The 20,830-nt window shown below is 34.8% G+C and overlaps 2 protein-coding genes across 2 annotated transcripts; one reads left to right on the forward strand and one right to left on the reverse strand.

Moving 5' to 3' along the window:
* Positions 1 to 11,911: 11,911 nt before the first annotated feature.
* LOC111433935 (subtilisin-like protease SBT5.6) lies at positions 11,912 to 16,226 on the reverse strand. Its single transcript, XM_023071212.1, has 8 exons — positions 16,127 to 16,226; positions 15,858 to 16,050; positions 15,616 to 15,777; positions 15,328 to 15,439; positions 13,429 to 13,990; positions 13,255 to 13,355; positions 12,776 to 13,136; positions 11,912 to 12,695 (listed from the first exon to the last, which is right to left on the reverse strand). The coding sequence occupies exons 1-8, from the start codon at positions 16,202 to 16,204 to the stop codon at positions 11,946 to 11,948; spliced, it is 2,319 nt and encodes a 772-aa protein (XP_022926980.1). The 5' UTR covers positions 16,205 to 16,226; the 3' UTR covers positions 11,912 to 11,945.
* A 2,418-nt stretch (positions 16,227 to 18,644) lies between these two features.
* Positions 18,645 to 20,793, forward strand: LOC111433880 (GDSL esterase/lipase At1g29670-like). The gene is made up of 5 exons (XM_023071134.1): positions 18,645 to 19,044; positions 19,222 to 19,346; positions 19,423 to 19,668; positions 19,754 to 20,006; positions 20,447 to 20,793. The coding sequence occupies exons 1-5, from the start codon at positions 18,798 to 18,800 to the stop codon at positions 20,668 to 20,670; spliced, it is 1,095 nt and encodes a 364-aa protein (XP_022926902.1). The 5' UTR covers positions 18,645 to 18,797; the 3' UTR covers positions 20,671 to 20,793.
* Positions 20,794 to 20,830: the final 37 nt, after the last annotated feature.

Raw genomic sequence — 20,830 nt, forward strand, 5'->3', positions numbered from 1 at the left:
CCACTTGTAGCGTATGATTACCCAAGTCATCGTCTTTTGATTTGCAGTGAACTAACATAGTATTGCGTGACTCCAAGTCGTTCATTATTGTCACGTTCCATTCAGTCAATGCTGACGTATGTTGTTTTGGGCGAGGGAATGCTGGCGTTGAGAATGATGGCATTGCCATCATCGCAAGAAGACATGAAAAGATGGAGCAATAGCTCAAGAGGTGCATTTATTTTTTGAGACTATGTTGTGTTTTTAGTTTGACCAACTTTTTGTTTCTTATATAGGAAGAGATTGATTGGGATCCAAATATTTTTAGTAATTATTATTTACCAATTATAGACAATTTATAAATAGTAGGAGATAAAAATAAAGATGTGGTTGACAAATTACGGAGATAATTCAAATTTAGACATTTAAAATTTTATTAATAATTTTATTTTCATTTTTTCTTTATTATTTATTTTTTTAATTTTATTGATGTATTTAATATGAAATATAGACTTAGACAAAAGTTAACGGAGCATTATTTTCAACTATTCATCCTCAACCACCACATATTTATCCTATTTTTCCCAACCAAGCACAAACTCATCTATATTTTTAAGAAGATTGTCCAAATAAATGTCATCGTCTCTAACATCCCCGTAGCAATATCCGTAATTGTATCTATAACCAAGCCATTCATGTTTCTCTAGCCAAAGTACTTTCATTGACACATGCTTGTGTGATGAGGTACGAAGGTTACACCAGAAAAGGGTGGTTGATAATAAATTTACTTTGAATTTCCACCAGAAACTTTAATCTACCTGTAGCTTATGAGCACCCAAATCATCATTTCTTGATTTGCATCGAAGGAATAAAATCTGCCCTGGACTCAATTGGTTAGTAATCGTCACCGTCCATTTTGTCAATGGTGTCGTATACACATTTGGGCCTGCAGAAGAGAGTTTCTCTGTCGCTGCGTTATCACTAGAAAATATGAAATGATGTAGAAGTTTATCAAAAGATTCATTCGTTTTTTAACTAAATTAATTTGTAATTTCAATTTTTTTTGTTTCAACTAAATTAATTTTTTCTAGTGTTATTATGAGATGACATAGGAGATTATGAAGCTGCTATATTCTAAATTAACGGAAAGAAAGAGATCGTCACAAATTAAATCTAGATTTCATGCTTCAAATTTTATATATGATGACACATGCTATATGGCAAACAAATTCAAAACTAGAATATTAACCTGGTTAGATCGCATGGGATACATAAAAATATTAAAGTTATTCGATATCGAATTTGATTCTAAATCAAAATAAAATGAAAATTTATAATTTTTTCTATATAAAAATGATGTCTCAAAGTATGTATTGAATTTAATTTTTATTATTTTTAGTTGACGTGGAAATTATGGGATGATGATATGTTTGAAGTAATGAATTACAACTAATTTTTATTATATTTTTAATTGACGTGGAAATTATTTTAAATTCTTTTATTACTTTAACTTTTTTAGAATTTAGAAATCAATGACCAAACCAGACAAATAAATAAATTATGTAAAAAAAAAGTTTATATATATATATATATTTAAAATTAAGTTAAAATAAAGTTACATGAATACATCAACTTTCTAATTTTTTAAATTTATAAATTTATGTTATGTAAATATAGTTAAATTTTGAGGAGACCATTTTTAGTCTAAAAACAATTTGGGGAAGGTTTATATTTAAGAGATTTATTGTCCTTAACAACTAATCTATAGTTTATCTTTAATGTGACATGTTCACTATATTTAAGGAAATAAGCATTTTTAACTACGGTAGATATAGAAAAAGTTAGAACGATAAAACTCAATATCTTAAAAATATTTAATAATATTAAGAGGGGAAGATATGAAAATTATAGGAAATGCCTTATTTAAATATTATTAGAATAAAACATTTCCAATAAATATGGATATGACTCACAACAATAATCTCAAACCCAGCACATGTTCGTCCTACTTATCCCAATCACGAACGAACAAATATACTTTGTGAGGAAGATCCTCCAAATAAATGCCATCCTCTTGAGCCACCCACACGCAAAGCTGATAGTTGCATTTAGCACCAAGCCAGTCATTTTTATTCTCCGGCCAAAATACTTCCATCGACACGTGTTTGTTTGACGAGGTACTTAGATTACACCAAAAAAGGGTGTTTGCTAAAAGATTTACTCTAAATTTCCACGAGAAACTTTGTCCCACATTTAGCTTATGATCACCCAAGTCATCGTCTTTTGATTTGCAGTGAACTAACATTGTATGGCTTGGATCCAAGTTGTTCTTCATCGTCACATTCCATTCAGTCAATGCTGACGTATGTTGCTTTGGGCTAGCGAATGTTGGCGTTGCGAATGATGGCGTCGCAATTATCACTAGAAGACATGAAAAGATGCAGCAATAGCTCAAGAAGTGCATTTATTTTTTGAGATTATGTTGTGTTTTTAATTTGACCTACGTTTTGTTTTTTATATAGGAGATTGATTGGGATCCAAATATTTTTAGTAATTATTATTTACCAATTATAGACAATTTATAAATAGTAGGAGATAAAAATAAATAAATAAAAAAGATGTGGTTGATAAAATTACGGAGATAATTCAAATTTAGGCAAAAATAAATTTAAAATTCTATTAATAATTTTATTTTCATTTTTTCTTTATTATTATTATTTTTTAATTTTATTGATGTATTTAATACTAAATATGTAATTTACATATTACCTGATAGGTATAAACTTAGATAAAAGTTATGGGAGAATAATATTTCAAACTATTCATACGTATCCTATTTTTCCAAACCACCTATAAATTCATCCATAGGAAGATTGTCCCAAATAAACGTCATCGTCTCTAACATCCCAATAGCAATACTGGTAATTGCATCTATACCCAAGCCATTCATGTTTCTCTGGCCAAAACACTTCCATTGACACATATGTTACACCAAAAAAGGGTGGTTGATAATAAATTTACTTTGAATTTCCACGAGAAACTTTGATCTACGTGTAGCGTTTGAGCACCCAAATCATCATCTTTCGATTTGCATCGAAGGAACAAAATCTGCCCTGGACTCAATTGTTTAGTAATCGTCACCGTCCATTTTGTCAATGGCGTCGTATATGCATTTGGGCCTGCAGAAGAGAGTTTCTCTATCGCTGCCGTTATCACTAGAAGATATGAAATGATGCAAAAGTTTATCAAAAGATTCATTCGTTTTTTTACTTTAAGTGTTTTATTTATTTATTTATTTATTGTTCGTACCCTTCTTATATATCCAAACAAAGAAGGGTGACCAGGTTAGTTTGATCGACACCAACAAAATTTGTTTGAATTTATTTATATTCACTAATTTTTTATCTTCTTCTTATTTCATAAGGTTAAACTTATACTAAAAAATCGAGTTGTCATTTCTATTTCTATTTATGTCATTAACAATTTATTATGAGAACAATTTTTAAAATGGAACGAAAAAATTCTTGTTTTGATGCATTTAAAGGTTAATAATTGTACTTGTTATTTTCACATAAATAAATTGAAAATTGAAATGATATGAAATATTGGGTTTAAAATATAACCCTCTAATTTGTAATTTCACATTTTTGTTTGAACTAAATTAATTTTTTTTAGTGTTATTATGACATGGCAGATATTTAGAAATTAATTAATTTATTTTCATGAAATTATGTTTTTCGCTCCCTGTTTGGTCAAGTTTTCAAAAGAATAGATTTATTTACGATCGCTTAGAATTAAAATCAAACCATATATGATTATATTGTGAAATATAATCTTCTAAATTAACTGATTTATAAAAAGAGATTAAATATTACATATCTAATTTTATACAAACTTATTGCGTATAATGTTCTCGCTCTCATGTCTTCATACTGACGATTTGAATCCAATTATTTATAGGAATTATAAAGTGGATCGTGTCAGTAGTGTTATGAGAATAGGATACTCAACTTTATTCATATACTTTAGACCATTTAGGTTATTTTTTGAACGTGATGTTCTCATAGGTCAACCACATGTTTTTCAAGATTAGACTAAAAATCTATAATTTTTCATATGTTAAATTGAAACTAAATTAATCAAAATTATTATTAAAACTAAATCATAAAAAAAAAACGAGGCTTTAGGTCATAAATTTTCAACAACTATAATGGCTCGACTTTCTAAAACTCTAATTTGATTCAGGTTCATTACTAAATGCATGCTAACGTCATTTTAAAGTAGAAAGATAAAAACATACTAATTGCAAATTCATACATTCAAAAGAAAAACTAAGCTTTATTCGAGGACACCTTTAAATGCATTTCACAGGAACAAAACATCCAAATTTATTTAAAAACAGAAAGCACTATAAATCGCGTCTCGAGTTTGTCGTACCTCATCCTAGTTTTCCCAACTGCGCACAAATTCCATTGATTTTTTAGGAATATTCTCCAAATAAATGCCATTATCTTTAGCACTCCAATTGCAAAGCCCGTAGTCACATCTGTAACCAAGCCAATCTTGACTCTCGGGCCAAAATACTTCCATTGCCACATGTTTATTTGATGTGGTTCGCATATTACACCAAAAAAGGGTAGTTGCGAAAAAATTCACTTTGAATTTCCATGAGAAACTTTGACCTAGTTGTAGTATGTGATCACCTAAGTCATCATCTTTTGATTTGCATCGAAGAAATAAAGCCTGACTTGGACTCAGTTGGTTAATAACCGTCACCTTCCATTCACTAAATGGTGCGTACCCTTTTGAGACTGCAAAAGATGGCTTAGCCATTATCGCCATTACCATAAGAAGACACGAAGTGATGAAGGAAGCGGTCAAAAGATTCATTCTTGGTTTGATTTTTTAGTTAAACCAAAGTTTTTCTTCTTATATAACAAATCAAAGAGGGGCGAGGAGATTGATTTTGATCTACACCAACCGAATTTTTTGAATTCACGAATTTCTTACCATCCTCGGACAAAATTTGTGGATAATTTCCAAAAGGGATGGAAATATTTATTGTTATTTCTGTTTATGCAAGTTATTGAACAACCAAGAAATTAATAACTACAAATGAAATGACATGAAATGTTGACTATATATTAGGTAACAATTTAAATTGAGAATTCGTATTGATTTATGAGAATAGTCTTCATTTTCGTAAACAATTTAGAATTACAATAGTGATGTGATTATGATCGGGTTATATGAGAATGTCGAGATCGTCACATATCAAATCTAGATTTCATGCTTAAAATTTTATATATGATGTCACACGCGCAATTCAAAACTAGAATGTTAACATGGTTAGGTCGTATGGGATATGAAAATATTAAAGTTAGGTCGCATGGAATGCATGAAAATATTAAAATGATTTGTCGGAGTGTAATTCTAAATTAAAATAAAATGAAATATTATAATTTTTTCTATATAAAAATGATGACGTTGTTCAAAGTATGTATTGGATTTAATTTTTATTATTTTCAGTTGACGTGGAAATTATGGGATGATGATATGTTTAAAGTAATCCATTATAACTATTTTTTATTATATTTTTAATTGACGTGGAAATTATTTTAAATTCTTTTATCTAAAAGAAAATATAAATCCTCTCTCCAAACTTTTTTTCAGAATTTGGAAATGAATGAACAAACCAGAAAAATAAATAAATTATATTAAAATAGTCCATACGAAGGTGAAACATATCTTATCCACTTTGAGTATTGTAGTTAAGAATGTTTGATTAATCCACCCACCTAAATGGTGTGAACTATAATTTATTATTAAATATCCTTAACACCCCACCGTAAGCTAAGCGTCGGATTTAAACGAACGTGAAGCTTGAATCTGAAAAATTCAAAGAGGTTGAGAAACACTTTTCGTGAAGATGTCAACAACCTGGTTTGGAGGAGGCGTAGAGAAACACTTTCTTGGCCATCGAAAATTGCAGAGGGATCGCCGCTCAGCGGCGATGCTGCCTTGGCTTCGGCGAGAATATGTCTAACCCATGAAGAGGGGCTCTGGTGAGAATATGTCTAACCTCAAAAAGTAGAAGGAAAAACCTAGAGCAAGGGACAAAGGCAATGTTGAAGACGGAAGAGTCGTCACATTGGGCGAATGAGCCAATTTTGGCAAGAAGGGCAGTCAGAAGAGTCGTCACATTGGGTGAAGGAGCCAATTTTGGCAGGAAGGGCGGCGGCAACTTGGTTGGCGAATAGGCTAGTGCGGCACCTAGATTCCGAAGGTAAATCTCTGCAAAAGGTTTATGGGCTTGTTGAGATTCCGTATATTTTTGAAGAGAACTGATGAGGATCTTGAGATTAGGGTTTCTGATGAAGGGTTGATTGGGGAGAAAATGAGAAAGACTATATTGGCCAAGGGGAAAACCGATTGGGTTGGAAAATGTGAGGTTATATGTAGGTCAATAGGGTAGAGCTGAAGAGTAATCAATCGGTAAAGGATCTGGATTGTTAAATGGCTCTGATACCATAAGAATGTTTAATTAATCCACCACAGCTAATGGTGTGGACTATAATTTATTACTAAATATTATAATTTATTACTAAATATGTAGTGTTCATAGAATCGGTGGACTATAATTTATTACTAAATATGTAGTGTTAGTGTTCATAGAATCAATAGGATCTGTCGCCTGCACTAAGCCACGTCATAAATCTAGATGTCGGGTACTTTTCCAACAGCTTTTTTACACGTGCAATGATGTAATTGGTCACTTATACACGTGGCTTCTCTATCACATAAATTGTTTTTATTGGTCTTTTTAAAAATAAAAAATGAGATGTCAAGATAAACACACATCATTTTCCTTTATTTTTCTATAAAATAATATTGCAACTAATTAAACAAATTTGTAGAACACAAGGATTATTGTTATTTTTAGTTATCATTCTATTTTAGGTTCTAATAATTATATTTTTTTAAAAAAAATTAAGTTAAAATAAAACCTTTCTAATTTTTTAAATTTATGTTCTTATACTTTAAATTTAAAATCAATATGACGTACATATTGAGAAGTTAGAACGATAAAACTTGAACATTATCTAAAAAATATCTGATAATATTAAGAGGGGAAGATATGGAAATTATAGGAAATGACTTATTTAAATATTATTATAATAAAACATTTCCAATAAATATTGATATGGCTCACAACAATAATCTCAAATCAAGCACATGCTCGTCCTACTTATCCCAACCACGAACGAACAAATATACTTTGTGAGGAAGATCCTCCAAATAAATGCCATCCTCTTGAGCTACCCACACGCAAAGCTGATAGTTGCATTTAGCACCAAGCCAGTCATGTTTATTCTCCGGCCAAAATACTTCCATCGACACGTGTTTGTTTGACGAGGTATTTAGATTACACCAAAAAAGGGTGTTTGCTAAAAGATTTACTCTAAACTTCCACGAGAAACTTTGTCCCACATTTAGCTTATGATCACCCAAGTCATCGTCTTTTGATTTGCAGTGAACTAACATGGTATGGCCTGGATCCAAGTTGTTCTTCATCGTCACGTTCCATTCAGTCAATGCTGACGTATGTTGTTTTGGGCGAGGGAATGTTGGTGTTGTGAATGATGGCATTGCCATCATCGCAAGAAGACATGAAAAGATGCAGCAATGGCTCAAGAGGTGCATTTATTTTTTGAGACTATGTTGTGGTTTTAATTTGACCTACTTTTTGTATCTTATATAGGAGGAGATTGATTGGGATCCAAATATTTTTAGTAATTATTATTTACCAATTATAGACAATTTATAAATAGTAGGAGATAAAAATAAATAAATAAAAAAGATGTGGTTGACAAATTACGGAGATAATTCAAATTTAGACATTTAAAATTTTATTTTCATTTTTTCTTTATTATTTTATTGATGTATTTAATATGAAATATAGACTTAGATAAAAGTTAATCTATTCATCCTCAATCATGACATACTTATCTTATTTTTCCCAACCACGCACAAATTCATCTATCTTTTTAGGAAGATTGTCCAAATAAATGCCATCGTCTCTAACATCCCAATAGCAATACTCGTAATTGCATCTATACCCAAGCCATTCATGTTTCTCTGGCCAAAACACTTCCATTGACACATGCTTGTTTGATGAGGTACGTAGATTACACCAGAAAAGGGTGGTTGATAATAAATTTACTTTGAATTTCCACGAGAAACTTTGATCTACCTGTAGCGTTTGAGCACCCAAATCATCATCTCTGGATTTACATCGAAGAAACAAAATCTGCCCTGGACTCATTTGGTTAGTAATCGTCACCGTCCATTTTGTCAATGGCGTCGTATACACATTTGGGCCTGCAGAAGAGAGTTTCTCCGTCGCTGTCGTTATCACTAGAAGATATGAAATGATGCAGAAGTTTATCAAAAGATTCATTCGTTTTTTAACTTTGAATGCTTTATTTTTCTTTTTTGTTCAATCACGTCTACCCTTCTTATATATCCAATCAAAGAGAATTGACGAGATTAGTTTGATCGACACCAACGAAAATTTGTTTGAATTTATTTATATTCACCAATTTTTTATCTCCTTACTAAGAAACTTATAGTTGTCTTTAACCATTTATTACCAGAACAAATTTTTAAATGGAACAAAAAAAATTCTTGTTGTCTTGAGTTAATAATTATTGTTATTATTTTCACATAAAAAAATTGAAATTTGGATGATTTATAAAAAGAGATTAAATATTACGTGATAATGTTTTTGCTCGCATATCTTTGTAGTGACGATTTGAATCCAATCATTTGTAGCAATTATAAAGTGGATCGTATCAGTGGTGTTATGAGAATACGATGCTCAACTTTATTCATATAGTTTAGACCATTTAGATTATTTCTTGAACGTGATGCTCTGATACGTCAACTACATATTGGTCAAGATTATACTAAAAATCTACAACTTTTCGTATGTTAAATTGAAACTAAATTAATCAAAATTATTATTAAAATTAAATCATAAAAAATGAGACTTGATTCAGGTTCGACATATTTATCCTATTTTTTCCAACCGAGCACAAATCCATCTATATTTTTAGGAAGATTATCCACGACATACTCATAATTTTTCTTTATTTTTCTATAAAATAATAATGTAACCAAATAAATAAATTTGTATTTAAGTTGAACTAAAGTTCTATGAATAAATAAAATTTCTAGTTTTTTAAATTGATATAAATACGGCTAAAATTGAATGTATATTTAAGAGAGATTTATGTTTAATGTGACATGTTGACTATATTTATGTTTGCAAAAAATCCAAATATTTTAAGTGTTAATTGGATGAAGATTAAGCGATAATGAACTATTAAATACAAAATTGAATATATTTAAAGATCTATAATGAAAAAATGATATTAATCTTGGTAGGAAAGATTTAGAAACCCATTAAAATTCAATTAGTTTCGAGAAATCCAGTCATCCTAAGAATTGAATTTCGAACGTGGCATAAATCTCTTCCTTTAAGCGTCCTTCCATCGCCGGTGCAGACAGAGAAGGCCATCTTTCCGGCCAGGCGCCGCCTGATGATCATGTGCGGCGGGACTATATTGTCGTCACTGTCCCATTCCTCGTCCAGCTCCCCGGCGTTGGAGGGGGAACGCAAAACGGTTTCTGGGATTTTGATGGGGAGACTAGAGGCGGCGGAATGTTTGTGGTTGTTTTTGGAGTTCCGATGAGGTGTGACGAGGATTTGGGTATGGTCGAGGGAAGAGTGGAAGAGGCGGCGGCGGTGGTCGGAGAAGATGATGTCGGATTCGTGGAATTCTTCAGCCATGGGATTGGAAATTAGAGAGATGAGGAAAAAGAATGAATGGGTTTTGTATGAAATGAATGGGATTTATAGGCAAAGGGGAAAAAGGAAAAAAAAAAAGAAAAAAAAAGGAGAATCTTAAATGGCGTCACTCAAAGGGCAAAGGTTAATGAGTCATCAAACCCTTTCTGATTCGACCCGGTCCTCGCTCTACGTGATTGGCTCGACCAAAAGGCAAAACTCTCTATGTAGTTTAACGATTTAAGGAGCACCTATGATCGAACGTATTGTCCAGAGTCTACGAGCTTTTTCGTTTTTGTATCTTTAAACATACACAATGTTTTGACATTAGGGTTTGATTTTGGATGAGTGGGCTGCGGGAGACAGCTTGGTTGCGTGGGGAGTTGGGGTTTTTGGTGTATTAAGAAAGCTTAATCTATGTGGCTTCAAGGTTGACTTGGCCAAAATGGGTTAATAATGTTTGTAATTAAAATGGGTTAATATTTAATATTATGATTTTCTAATAATATTAAAATTACAAACTCTTTCTATTAATATTATTTTTATAATTACCGATAATAGCTGGACATACGTGTGGGGACAGAATACTATTAGGAAGCAGATGAAAGGATTATTTTGTAATCTTAAAAGCAGCGCGCCGAGCCGGAGCCGAGTCGATGGAGGATTAATGCCTAAAAAATTCAAAATCAAATGATTAGATCGGGAATCCCGAAAAGATTAAGGAGTGTTTTGCAAAGGTAAAATTAATTAGCCGCATCTGACGGCTTGTGCGCCGCGTCGACGGAGTGGGGCCCACGAATTATGTGTCATTAATTATTATTTATTGAATTACAACTTTTGGATTAAGCGTTAACATGTCTCGAAGCAGAAAAAAATAGTTCCGAATACGACAAGCCACTCGTTATCCAACACGTCACCCCATACCTCGCTTGAAGGTGACATCCTTGCACAATCATTTTTTTTTTTTTCTCTTTTATATATGAAATATTTTTTAAATAAAATAATACTCGTTAAGGTACCGATAATGTCATGTTTGTCTAAAGTGTGTTAAGCTTTCATATTTTGTTATTTTATATTATATTTTGTTTTTTAATGACAGACAAAATCATGTCTACTCCAACCAAGTATTATAATCTCCATATTTTCAATTCAATTGCCTTTCATAGTACTTTCTGATATGTGGAAGGAGGAATAAGATTCAGATTACTTTGTTGATCGAATATCTCAAGGCAAAAACACTTTTTGAGATTCAAATCACTCCACAAACAAGATTGATCATGTCTAGCTTGAATGATTCTTGTTGATCAAATATCTCAAGGCAATAACACTTGATTGAGATTCGAATCACTCAACAAGTAAGATTGATAATGTCAAGCTTGAATAATTCAACATGCAACCTAAACTATATAGAATTGCGAAGAAACTTAGTCATTGGCTAAAGAAAACACAAAGGCTTCCTTTACTATATTTTCCAAGTTCATTTACAAATACAATATAGATGGATATAGCCTCAAAATCAAACTATTAAAAACATTTCAAGAGTGGTAACATTCATACTTGCCATAATTAACCATAATGTAATTGTAACTTAAAGTAAATAAAAAGTCTTAAAATACATTAATGAAATACAATAATCTAAATGGTAATCCACCCAAAATTTATAACATGAAACTTCAATCTTCTTCAATGTGGCATAAATTGAAATATCTTTTGATAATTTCAATAATATTGTAGGATTGATATTTCTTAGTTCATTTTAATTTCTTTCATTTTGTTTTCAACTATTTGTTTGCGTACATTTTATAAAATATTTTTCTCAAAATGTGGCTCAAGGCTTGATCATACGCTAAATTATCGTATCATAAACCAATTCACGAGGCAGAAGTAGAGATTTTCACGGTGGGAATAAGGAAGGAATCTCGTTCTATGACAATTCGAATCGATTCTTAGTACGGATAAAGAGACCACTCTGTTCACCCCAATTGGATCAAGTGAGCATCTTTACATTGACTCGATTGTAAATATACAACAGATATCACACCTAATAATAATAATACTACATTGTTTACCCCAATATTATTAACTATGAATGCACGGTAGAATAAATATGATTTTAGGTTGAAGAAATTGCAATTGGGCTTCTGACATAGTGAACCCCATCACTCCAAGCGAACCAACCGAAGGAGTATCCATTACCCTTCACTTTCCCACTCACCGTAATCGTGAACCTTTTCCTCTGCCCAACCCTATCGAAGTACAATACACTGGGAGAAGCCCTCACCGCCACGCCCGGAGGCGCCCAGCTCTCGAAAAAGTACACACTTTTACCTCCCCCGCCCACGTTGGTCACCGTCCTTTTGATCCTCACACCGCCTTTCAGTTTAGGGATAGCAATGGAAGGGTAATTCAGATCGTGGGGGTGGAGGGCACGTGGAGGGCACTTGAAGGAGCGGTCAATGGAGTTCATTTTCAGGCCGCAGAGGTAGTGGAGATAGTCCGTGTAATTGGCGTCGTACACAAGCCCGGGGTCCGCAGCCTTAGTGGGGCGGAAGTGGCCAGACCCAAAGGAGAAAGGAGTGGCAGGGGAGTTGTCGGTGGTGGAGTCGTCGGTGATGGGGTGGCCGTATTTGTTGGTGGTGGTGGCGGTGGTCATCAGGGCTGAGCGGATGGCGGCTTGGGACCAAGTGGGGTGGATGGCGCGGAGGAGGGCAGCGGCGGCGGAGACGTGAGGGCAGGACATGGAAGTGCCGGAGTAGATATTGTATTTCACAATACGAGGGTCAAAGGATTTTGGGAGTTTTGTCGGGGAATCTTTTTCTGACCATGCTGCTAATATGTCCACTCCAGGTGCTGTTATGTCAGGCTGCAATTTTGACCAAAATTAAAAGGTCAAAACTCCTCAAATCCCGCAATTTTCTGAAAGATTAATGAAAAAAAAAACACCTTGAGAAAATGAGGGTCGACGAGGCTTGGACCTCTACTTGTGAAATTGGCCATGGCCGGCGCCGGCCTGGAGCCGTAGATGGTGATGGGTGGAACAATAGTGGCGGTTGGATTACGGTGAGATTTTATATATTTAAGGATCCTATTTGCATCGTCGTAAGACACCGCCGTTGCCGGAACAAAATGGGGATCCGCGTGCAGCCTCGCTCCCACCGCCGGCACGAGCCCGAGTATCATTCCAGCACCGCCGGACCTTTTCACTTCCAGGCTGCCGGCGTATCTGCTGATTCCTTGTCCTCTGTAGCACAACACTATCTTTCCTTTGGCTTTCTTGTGTGAAAGCGAGCCTGCAATACATGATCTGAAACAAAATCCAAATAAATTAAAAAATATATATATATATATATAATTATTATAAACTACATAGAGTGAATAACTAAAATAAATATTAAATTAAATGGGAGTTAATAATTACGTACCCAGATTCGTTTCGGGGAACATGTGGCTTTTGTATATCGACAGCATACACTAATGGGTACATTTTGTTCCTCCTCAATTTGGACGGCGCCACCGACAATCCCTAAAATTCCACCCAATTACTATATTGTCAAATTTGTAATTAAAATTAAAGAATGTAATTAATTATGTTTAACCTTAATTTTCAACCCATTTCCGAGGATGACAGGAGAGTAAAATTCCCGATCCACGGTGCTGGCTCCAACAGTGATGATCCACGGTGCAACATTGGACAACGTGGACGGCGTAGGCCCACTATTTCCGGCGCTACAAGACACCACAATGTCCCTTTTAACGGCATGAAGAGCTCCGATGGCGATTCCGTCATCGGTGTAATTGTACGGATCCGATTTTCCAATGGACAAGCTGAGAACGTCGACGCCATCGGAAATGGCATCATCCATGGCGGCCAGCACGTCAGTGTCGAAACAAACGTTTCCCAGACTTTTCATTTGGTTGGGAATCGCCCAACAAACTTTGTATATTGCCAATCGAACCCCTGGGGCGCCACCAGAGGCCGTGCCCCGTGCAACGCCACCGAAGGCCGAGACGTTGTAGACCCTCCGGCCACCTGCAATGGAGGCGGTGTGTGATCCATGGCCGTCCATGTCGCACGGTGATCGGAAGTCCGTCGTTTCATTTAAACGACCAAAATGATGCTCATATCCCTTTACATAATATCTAGCTCCAATTATCTTTCTGAAAATTCTCAATCATAAATAAAATCTACCGCGTTAGTGTTTCAACTTCCGAAGCATAACTCAAATTCATTAAAAAGATTATAAATAAATTTTTTTTTTGAGTAATTATCATAAATAACACCTTACAACCTAAACCCTATAAATGTTTTTGCTGGGTCATCTTTTTATGGCTACCATTGACAAATTTTGAGTGCTATTGGGATGTTCTCAAACGGGGTAGAAATTTAACAACATACTTCTCGAGCTAGATATTAGCTCCACAAACACAAATTTATAACTAGTTATCATCGAGAGTCGATCTGAACTATTTGTTGAATCGAATCTTATCTCTAAACACTTTATCGAAAAAACATTTGGAGGAATCTAAAAAGTAAAACGACAAAAAGGAAAAGTATAAGGTAGAAATGATGAGGAGGAGGAATTAAGGATGGGTTTGGTGAAACATCTGGGTTTTCATTATTACTTTTGAGCCATTTTTTCTGGTTTTCACTTCATGGATTTAGGATAGCAATGAAAGAATCTGAAAAAAGGGAGTGGTTGTCAATTCCAACATAGTAGGAAAAGAAAGTGGACGAACAGTGATGGGTTCTCAATGTCAAATCAGACCAAACCCAAAGGAGGAGATATGTAAGGAATAATAATAATGTAAAAAGGGCACACACATTGTGACCTGTGACCTTCAACAGAAAGCGATGCCTCGTTTTTGGTTGGCTGTCCTAATGTATATCTCCACAAGATGCATGGCCATGAAGGCTGTGGGGCAAAAAAAACCCCACTAAAATTTGTTTGATATCAAGGCTGACAAAAGCTTAGCTCACACTCAACTCTACACACAACCCACAAACTTCTAAAAAGCTAACATGACAATCCAACCAAACCAACGCCACCACACCCGCATGGAGTGCGGTGTCAATGACACGATTAGATTGTGAGATCTCTTATCGGAGAACCAAGTATTTCTTATAAGGATGTGAAAACTTCTCACAAAATATGCATGAGATTCCAATTATATAGTTTATTTCTCTAGTAAATTGTGTAATAAATCTTTATATATGCCCTAAATGTTATAGAAAGATTTATTTGAGCGAGAAAAACATTAAACAATGAGTTAGATGGTGAATAAAATGACTCGAACCTAAAGGGATTCACGTTTTAGGTGAAACCAACTAACAAATTGTGAGAATCCCATGTGGATGAAGAGAAAAACCAAACATTCTGTATAAAGATTTCATTTGTTTTAAAATTTTAAAGGAGAAAAAGTAGAAAGAAGACAATATCGGTCAAATTTTGGATTTTGAGAGAGGAAAAGAAAGCAATGAAGAAGAGAGAGTGCACCTATTACAATGAGATGATTCAAAGGCAGGTCCTGTTTGGCAGATTCCCTTCCATGATTTTGGAACGGGTCCCATTCCTTTATCGCTAAAGCTCTTTGATTTTGGCCACACCCCTTATTATATAATAACAAAATTCAAAACGGGACGTCAGAATTATCACATGCAATCAAGATCACAGCACAAAACATGACAATAATACGAGAGAGAGAGAGAGAAAAATCCCGTGCATTTGGCTTAGAAACATTCCAGAAAAAGTGGAATCACATGAGAAACAGTGAAACACAATTACCACTGTCAAGCATTCCAATCACCACATCTTTTCCAGCCTTGGCTTTAGAAACCAAATCACTAAGCCTGGGCTTATCTTCTTCAACCCCAGAGAACTCCCACGACCTTGTCGTGTGCATGCCATACTTTTTACTCTCAATTACAGACACCACTTCCTCCAATTCTGCCCCAAAAACAAAACCCATCATTTAAACAACAAACACATGCCCAACCTCAACACTTGTTGTAATCAACGAAATTCACCTGAAAGTTTGGAGGCTTGTTGTTGGGTAAGCACGGCAGCAAACCCATTGATGGTGTGCTTGTAGCTGTACAGAAGAGAGGATTTTGCATCGTTTTCAGTGTCTTTTACAGACATCAAATACGAATGGTGCCTCTCTTCTATCTCCTCCCATGACTTATCTCCGGAATGCTCTCCAAAGTACACAATGTAAGCCTAACATCATCACATAATATTGTTACTTAATAGAACAAATTAGAATTATTGGTGGTTTGGAGAACACAAATCCGACCTGTTTTTGAGCCAGGCAAGAAGAGGGTGGGAGGAGGAGCAGCAGCAGGAGAAGGCAGAACAAACTTGATATCTCCATTTTGTTGTCAATGGCGAAATTCAGAGAGAGAATTTATAGACAAAAAAAAAAAAAAAAAATCTTTTTTATTTTTAAATTTTGGTAAACCATCTTTTTCAAATTTCGCATCTATTTGGTTTTCACCTCATCTTTTCATCACTTCGCTTAAAGTTGGTCAACTTTGCAATTTCTATTTAAATTTTTATTCTTTTAAATATATATAATATATATATATTTTTTCTTTAAATGGTGGATTAAATATGAACCTAATTTCGCCATTATTTCAGGAAAGGTTTTGTATTTATAATAATTTTGACATTTTTTTTTTCAATATTCTGACATTAAATTGTATATTTAATTCAGTTTAAACCATAAATGTCATTTAGGTTAGAATATAAAATATGGAGTTAATTTAAGTATGTTAATTGAATTTTTAACCTCCCTTGAGTTTATTTTACACAATAAATGTCATTTTAACCTGCCCAACAACCTTGGTTTTGGCCGTTACGTATCACTATCAACCTCACAATTTTAAAACGTGTATATTAGGGAGAGTTTTCCACACCTTTATAAGGAGTGGTTTATTACTCTCTCCAACCGATGTGGAAGTTCACATCATATGTGTAGAAGATTTAAACTTATAACATCTTGATCAATTATACATGTTGGATGATGCAAGTCCCACATCAGCTAATTTAGAGAATGATCATGGGTTTATAATAAAAAAAATACTCTCTCCATTGGTGTGAGAACTTTTGGGGAAGCCCAAAGCAAAGCCATGAGAGCTTATGCTCAAAGTGGACAATATCATACTATAATGGACAGTCGTGAGTCATTTTCCAGAAGGGTACCATTGTCAACTTTTTTTTCTCGTGTTTTAATACTAGACTGAGGACCGAAAAGACCTATAGCCGCCCAGACGAACAAGGAATAAGAATAAAAAAGGAATATTTTTTTGGGTATATATATTTAAATGTTAATTTTTGTTACAAAAATGTGTATAGAGAAGGGTTGATTTTGAGAAGAGATATGGGCTGTTGGGAAATTTGTGTTTCTTTTGGACATTAAAGTCCAATTTTTTAGGGTAAGAAAGGACCACCCATTTCCCATGCGTTACCAGCCAATATTGGTAACAATGGAATGGACACAATTTGTCTATACATTTACATCCAAACCATATATTAACAAACAAATAAAACAAATCTATAGGTTTCACTTGTCAGTGACACACCATACCCATTTGGCATAAAAGCTGCCTAGCTACCTATTCCGACGTTACGTTACATATGAATCTAAATAACTTTAATCTTTCTTAGATTAAGTCAACTATATTTGGGTATAATGGAGCTACGATTATCATCAACCGTCACCTCATCTTCCACTTTAGTAGTGCACATCACCAATCACAATAATAGAATACATACCGATCAAATTAGTATCATTACTGATTCACATTATGTTGGGCTTGTTCGATTCATTATTCCCATACATAAATAAATGAGTGGTAATTTAATTAATAGGAGCGTTAAAAAATCTGATCAACCCAATCCAATTCATAAGTTTCGATTGAGCTGAAAAATATAAATTTTATAGACGAGATTAGTTCATTAATTCTCTTAAAATTACTATTTTTATTTTTCTTTATTTATTCAAAGTAATTTTTTAAAATATCTTTTGAAATTATAATGGGCCTTTTAAATGAGCCTTTTAATGAGGAAGCCCGCGTGAGCGGCCCAGTTGAAATATTATTAATTTGGATTTTTTTTTAATTTGTATGAAAATAAATGAAAATTGAAATAGAAGATAAATACGGTGTGGAAGAGGCTGGGCCCACAACATCCATAGTGTTATTAAACCTAACTCCTTTAATTACAATTGCAACAACCATTTATTGATTAAAAAAATCAATCATTTATTTTCCATCACGTCTTAATTGCGAATTTGCGTGAAAATGGGTTTATTAAAAATATTAATAGGAATTAGGAAATTACCAAAAGGGTCTTTTAGGTCAAATTGATAGATTAAAATAAGATTAAAATTTGTTGGTGACGACATGTCGGTCAAAAGAGAAAGGTGTGGATTGTCGTTGGCAATTGATTGCCCATGTTACTGGGCATGGACTTCCAACCCCCCCCCCCCCAAGGCCCAAACATTAAATTTTGTCACCAACTTTGCCATTATTTACATTTAAAACTTGCCCTTTATTTTTGACATGGACATTTATCCAATATTTAATTAAGAAATAATATTTGTTTCACTATTTCTAATGGGAACTTTTTATTTGAGTTGCTTAATTATTTATGCAATTTAATTAAGATATGTATATGTCTTTAAATTGGTTCGCGAGTAAATATTATCTCCACAAGTCAACACGGATTATTGTCACTAAAATAAATTAAAAAATGATGGACTTCTCAATTTCAAACACATCCGACACCCCACCTTCATAGTTCATACTTTTTGCTCTCATGCATACGCGCTAAATTTAATGCCAAAGACCTTGTCTTCGTTTCCTCAACTGTAAAGAAGCCTATTCTTTAAGCCCTTTTATTTAAACACTCTTTCCCCCTTTTGAATTCTCATCACAAACTCGAGTGCTGTTTCTGTAGTGGCCATGGCCGGTGAGGTTGCAACCAAGCTATTCTGGGGTGTGGCTGTGGTGCTTTTTATGAGTGCCTTGTGGTGCTGTAGCGCTCAGCAAGTTCCTTGCTACTTCATTTTTGGTGACTCTTTAGTTGACAATGGGAATAATAATCAACTTTCTTCTTTGGCTCGCGCTGATTACCTCCCATACGGCATCGACTTCCCCCGCGGCCCTACCGGAAGATTCTCCAACGGCAAGACCACCGTTGATGTCATTGGTACGTACATTTTAGTTAAACGTATGTGATTTAAGACCATGTTCACTTACTCTACTCTGTGCTTTGTATTTATTGTAATAAGAACACTGTTTTGGAGGTATTTGACTCGTTCCATTATTGGATTTGAACTTATTGAGCTAATAATGATATTTTAACATTTTCACTCATCGTTTACAGCGGAGTTGTTGGGGTTTAATGGCTACATCCCTGCCTATTCCAACACGAGAGGCCGAGACATACTTAGTGGCGTGAACTATGCGTCTGCAGCGGCTGGCATCAGGGACGAAACTGGCCAGCAACTGGTAACTTTTTTTCAGTTATGACACTTACCCTCTTTGATTATTACCAAGACTTTGATTATGGGTATGTATGTGACAGGGAGACAGGATTCCCTTCAGTGGTCAAGTAAGAAATCACCAAAACATAGTCCAACAGATTGTAGACATCCTTGGAGATGAAAACACAGCTGCTGATTACTTGGGCAGGTGTATATATTCTGTTGGATTGGGTAGCAATGATTACCTTAACAACTATTTCATGCCCCAAGTCTATTCGACTAGTCGTCGATTCTCGCCTGATCAATACGCTCAAATTCTCATTCAGCAGTACACTCAACAATTATCGGTCAGCAGTTTTATATGTCGCTTTATTTAATCAATGTGAGGCTTTGATCGAATTCTTGTATTCTAAAGGGAAGAGTTGTGTTTAGATCATGTATGACAATGGAGCAAGGAAGTTTGTGCTGTTTGGAGTGGGGCAAATTGGGTGCAGCCCAAATGCACTGGCGAATAGCCCAGATGGGAGAACTTGTAATCAAGGCTACAACTCTGCAAACCAGATGTTTAACAACAGGCTGAAGGGGCTGGTGAATCAACTCAATAGAGACCAGCCTGATGCAAGATTCATCTACGTTGACTCCTATGGGATTTTCCAAGATATCATAAACAGCCCTTCATCTTTTGGTATAACAATTAGTCTTTTTTGTCACCTTGTTTTGATGCAAACAATACGTTCCTAATAGATATTGTCCTCTTTAACTTTTCTCTTTCGGGCTTCCTTTCAAAATTTTTAAAACTTATTTACTAGGGAGGGTCCAGCGTCCTCGCTTGCACTCGTTCGGTGTGGGATCCCCCAATCCACTCTCTTCAGGCCTAGTGTCCTTGCTGGCACACTGCCTCGTGTTCACCTCTTCAAGGCTCAGCCTCCTTATTAGCACATCTCTCAGTGTCTAGCTCTAATGTCATTTGTAACAACCAAACCCCACCGCTAGTAGATATTACCTTATTTGGGCTTTCCTTTCATGACCGTGTTTACTAAGGAGAGGTTCCACACCCTTGTACAAATTGATTCGTCCTCCCCCATTCAACTTGGGATCTCACAAATTTTTACTTGGGTGATGCAGGTTTTAGGGTCACAAATGCTGGGTGCTGTGGGATTGGGAGGAACAATGGGCAAATAACATGTTTGCCTTTCCAAACCCCATGTCCTAACAGAAGAGAGTATCTATTTTGGGATGCCTTTCATCCAACTGAGGCTGGAAACACCGTTATTGGAAGAAGAGCTTACAGCGCTCAAGGACCCTCCGACGCTTACCCGATCGACATTCGTCGCCTCGTTCAACTCTAGCTTAAATCCAAACTTATATAATTTATGCAATCTAAGTTGGAAGAGTCTGCCCTTTCCTTTAATTGCTTATAAGTCCTTTCCTTCAATCAATGAGAATGAAATGTATTATATATATTAGCTGAACAACACTTCCAGCATCTTGTTCTTCGCATTCAAAGCT

This window comes from Cucurbita moschata, unplaced genomic scaffold, assembly GCF_002738365.1.
Source record: "Cucurbita moschata cultivar Rifu unplaced genomic scaffold, Cmos_1.0 Cmo_Scf00043, whole genome shotgun sequence".
In the NCBI taxonomy this organism is placed as follows: Eukaryota; Viridiplantae; Streptophyta; class Magnoliopsida; order Cucurbitales; family Cucurbitaceae; genus Cucurbita; species Cucurbita moschata.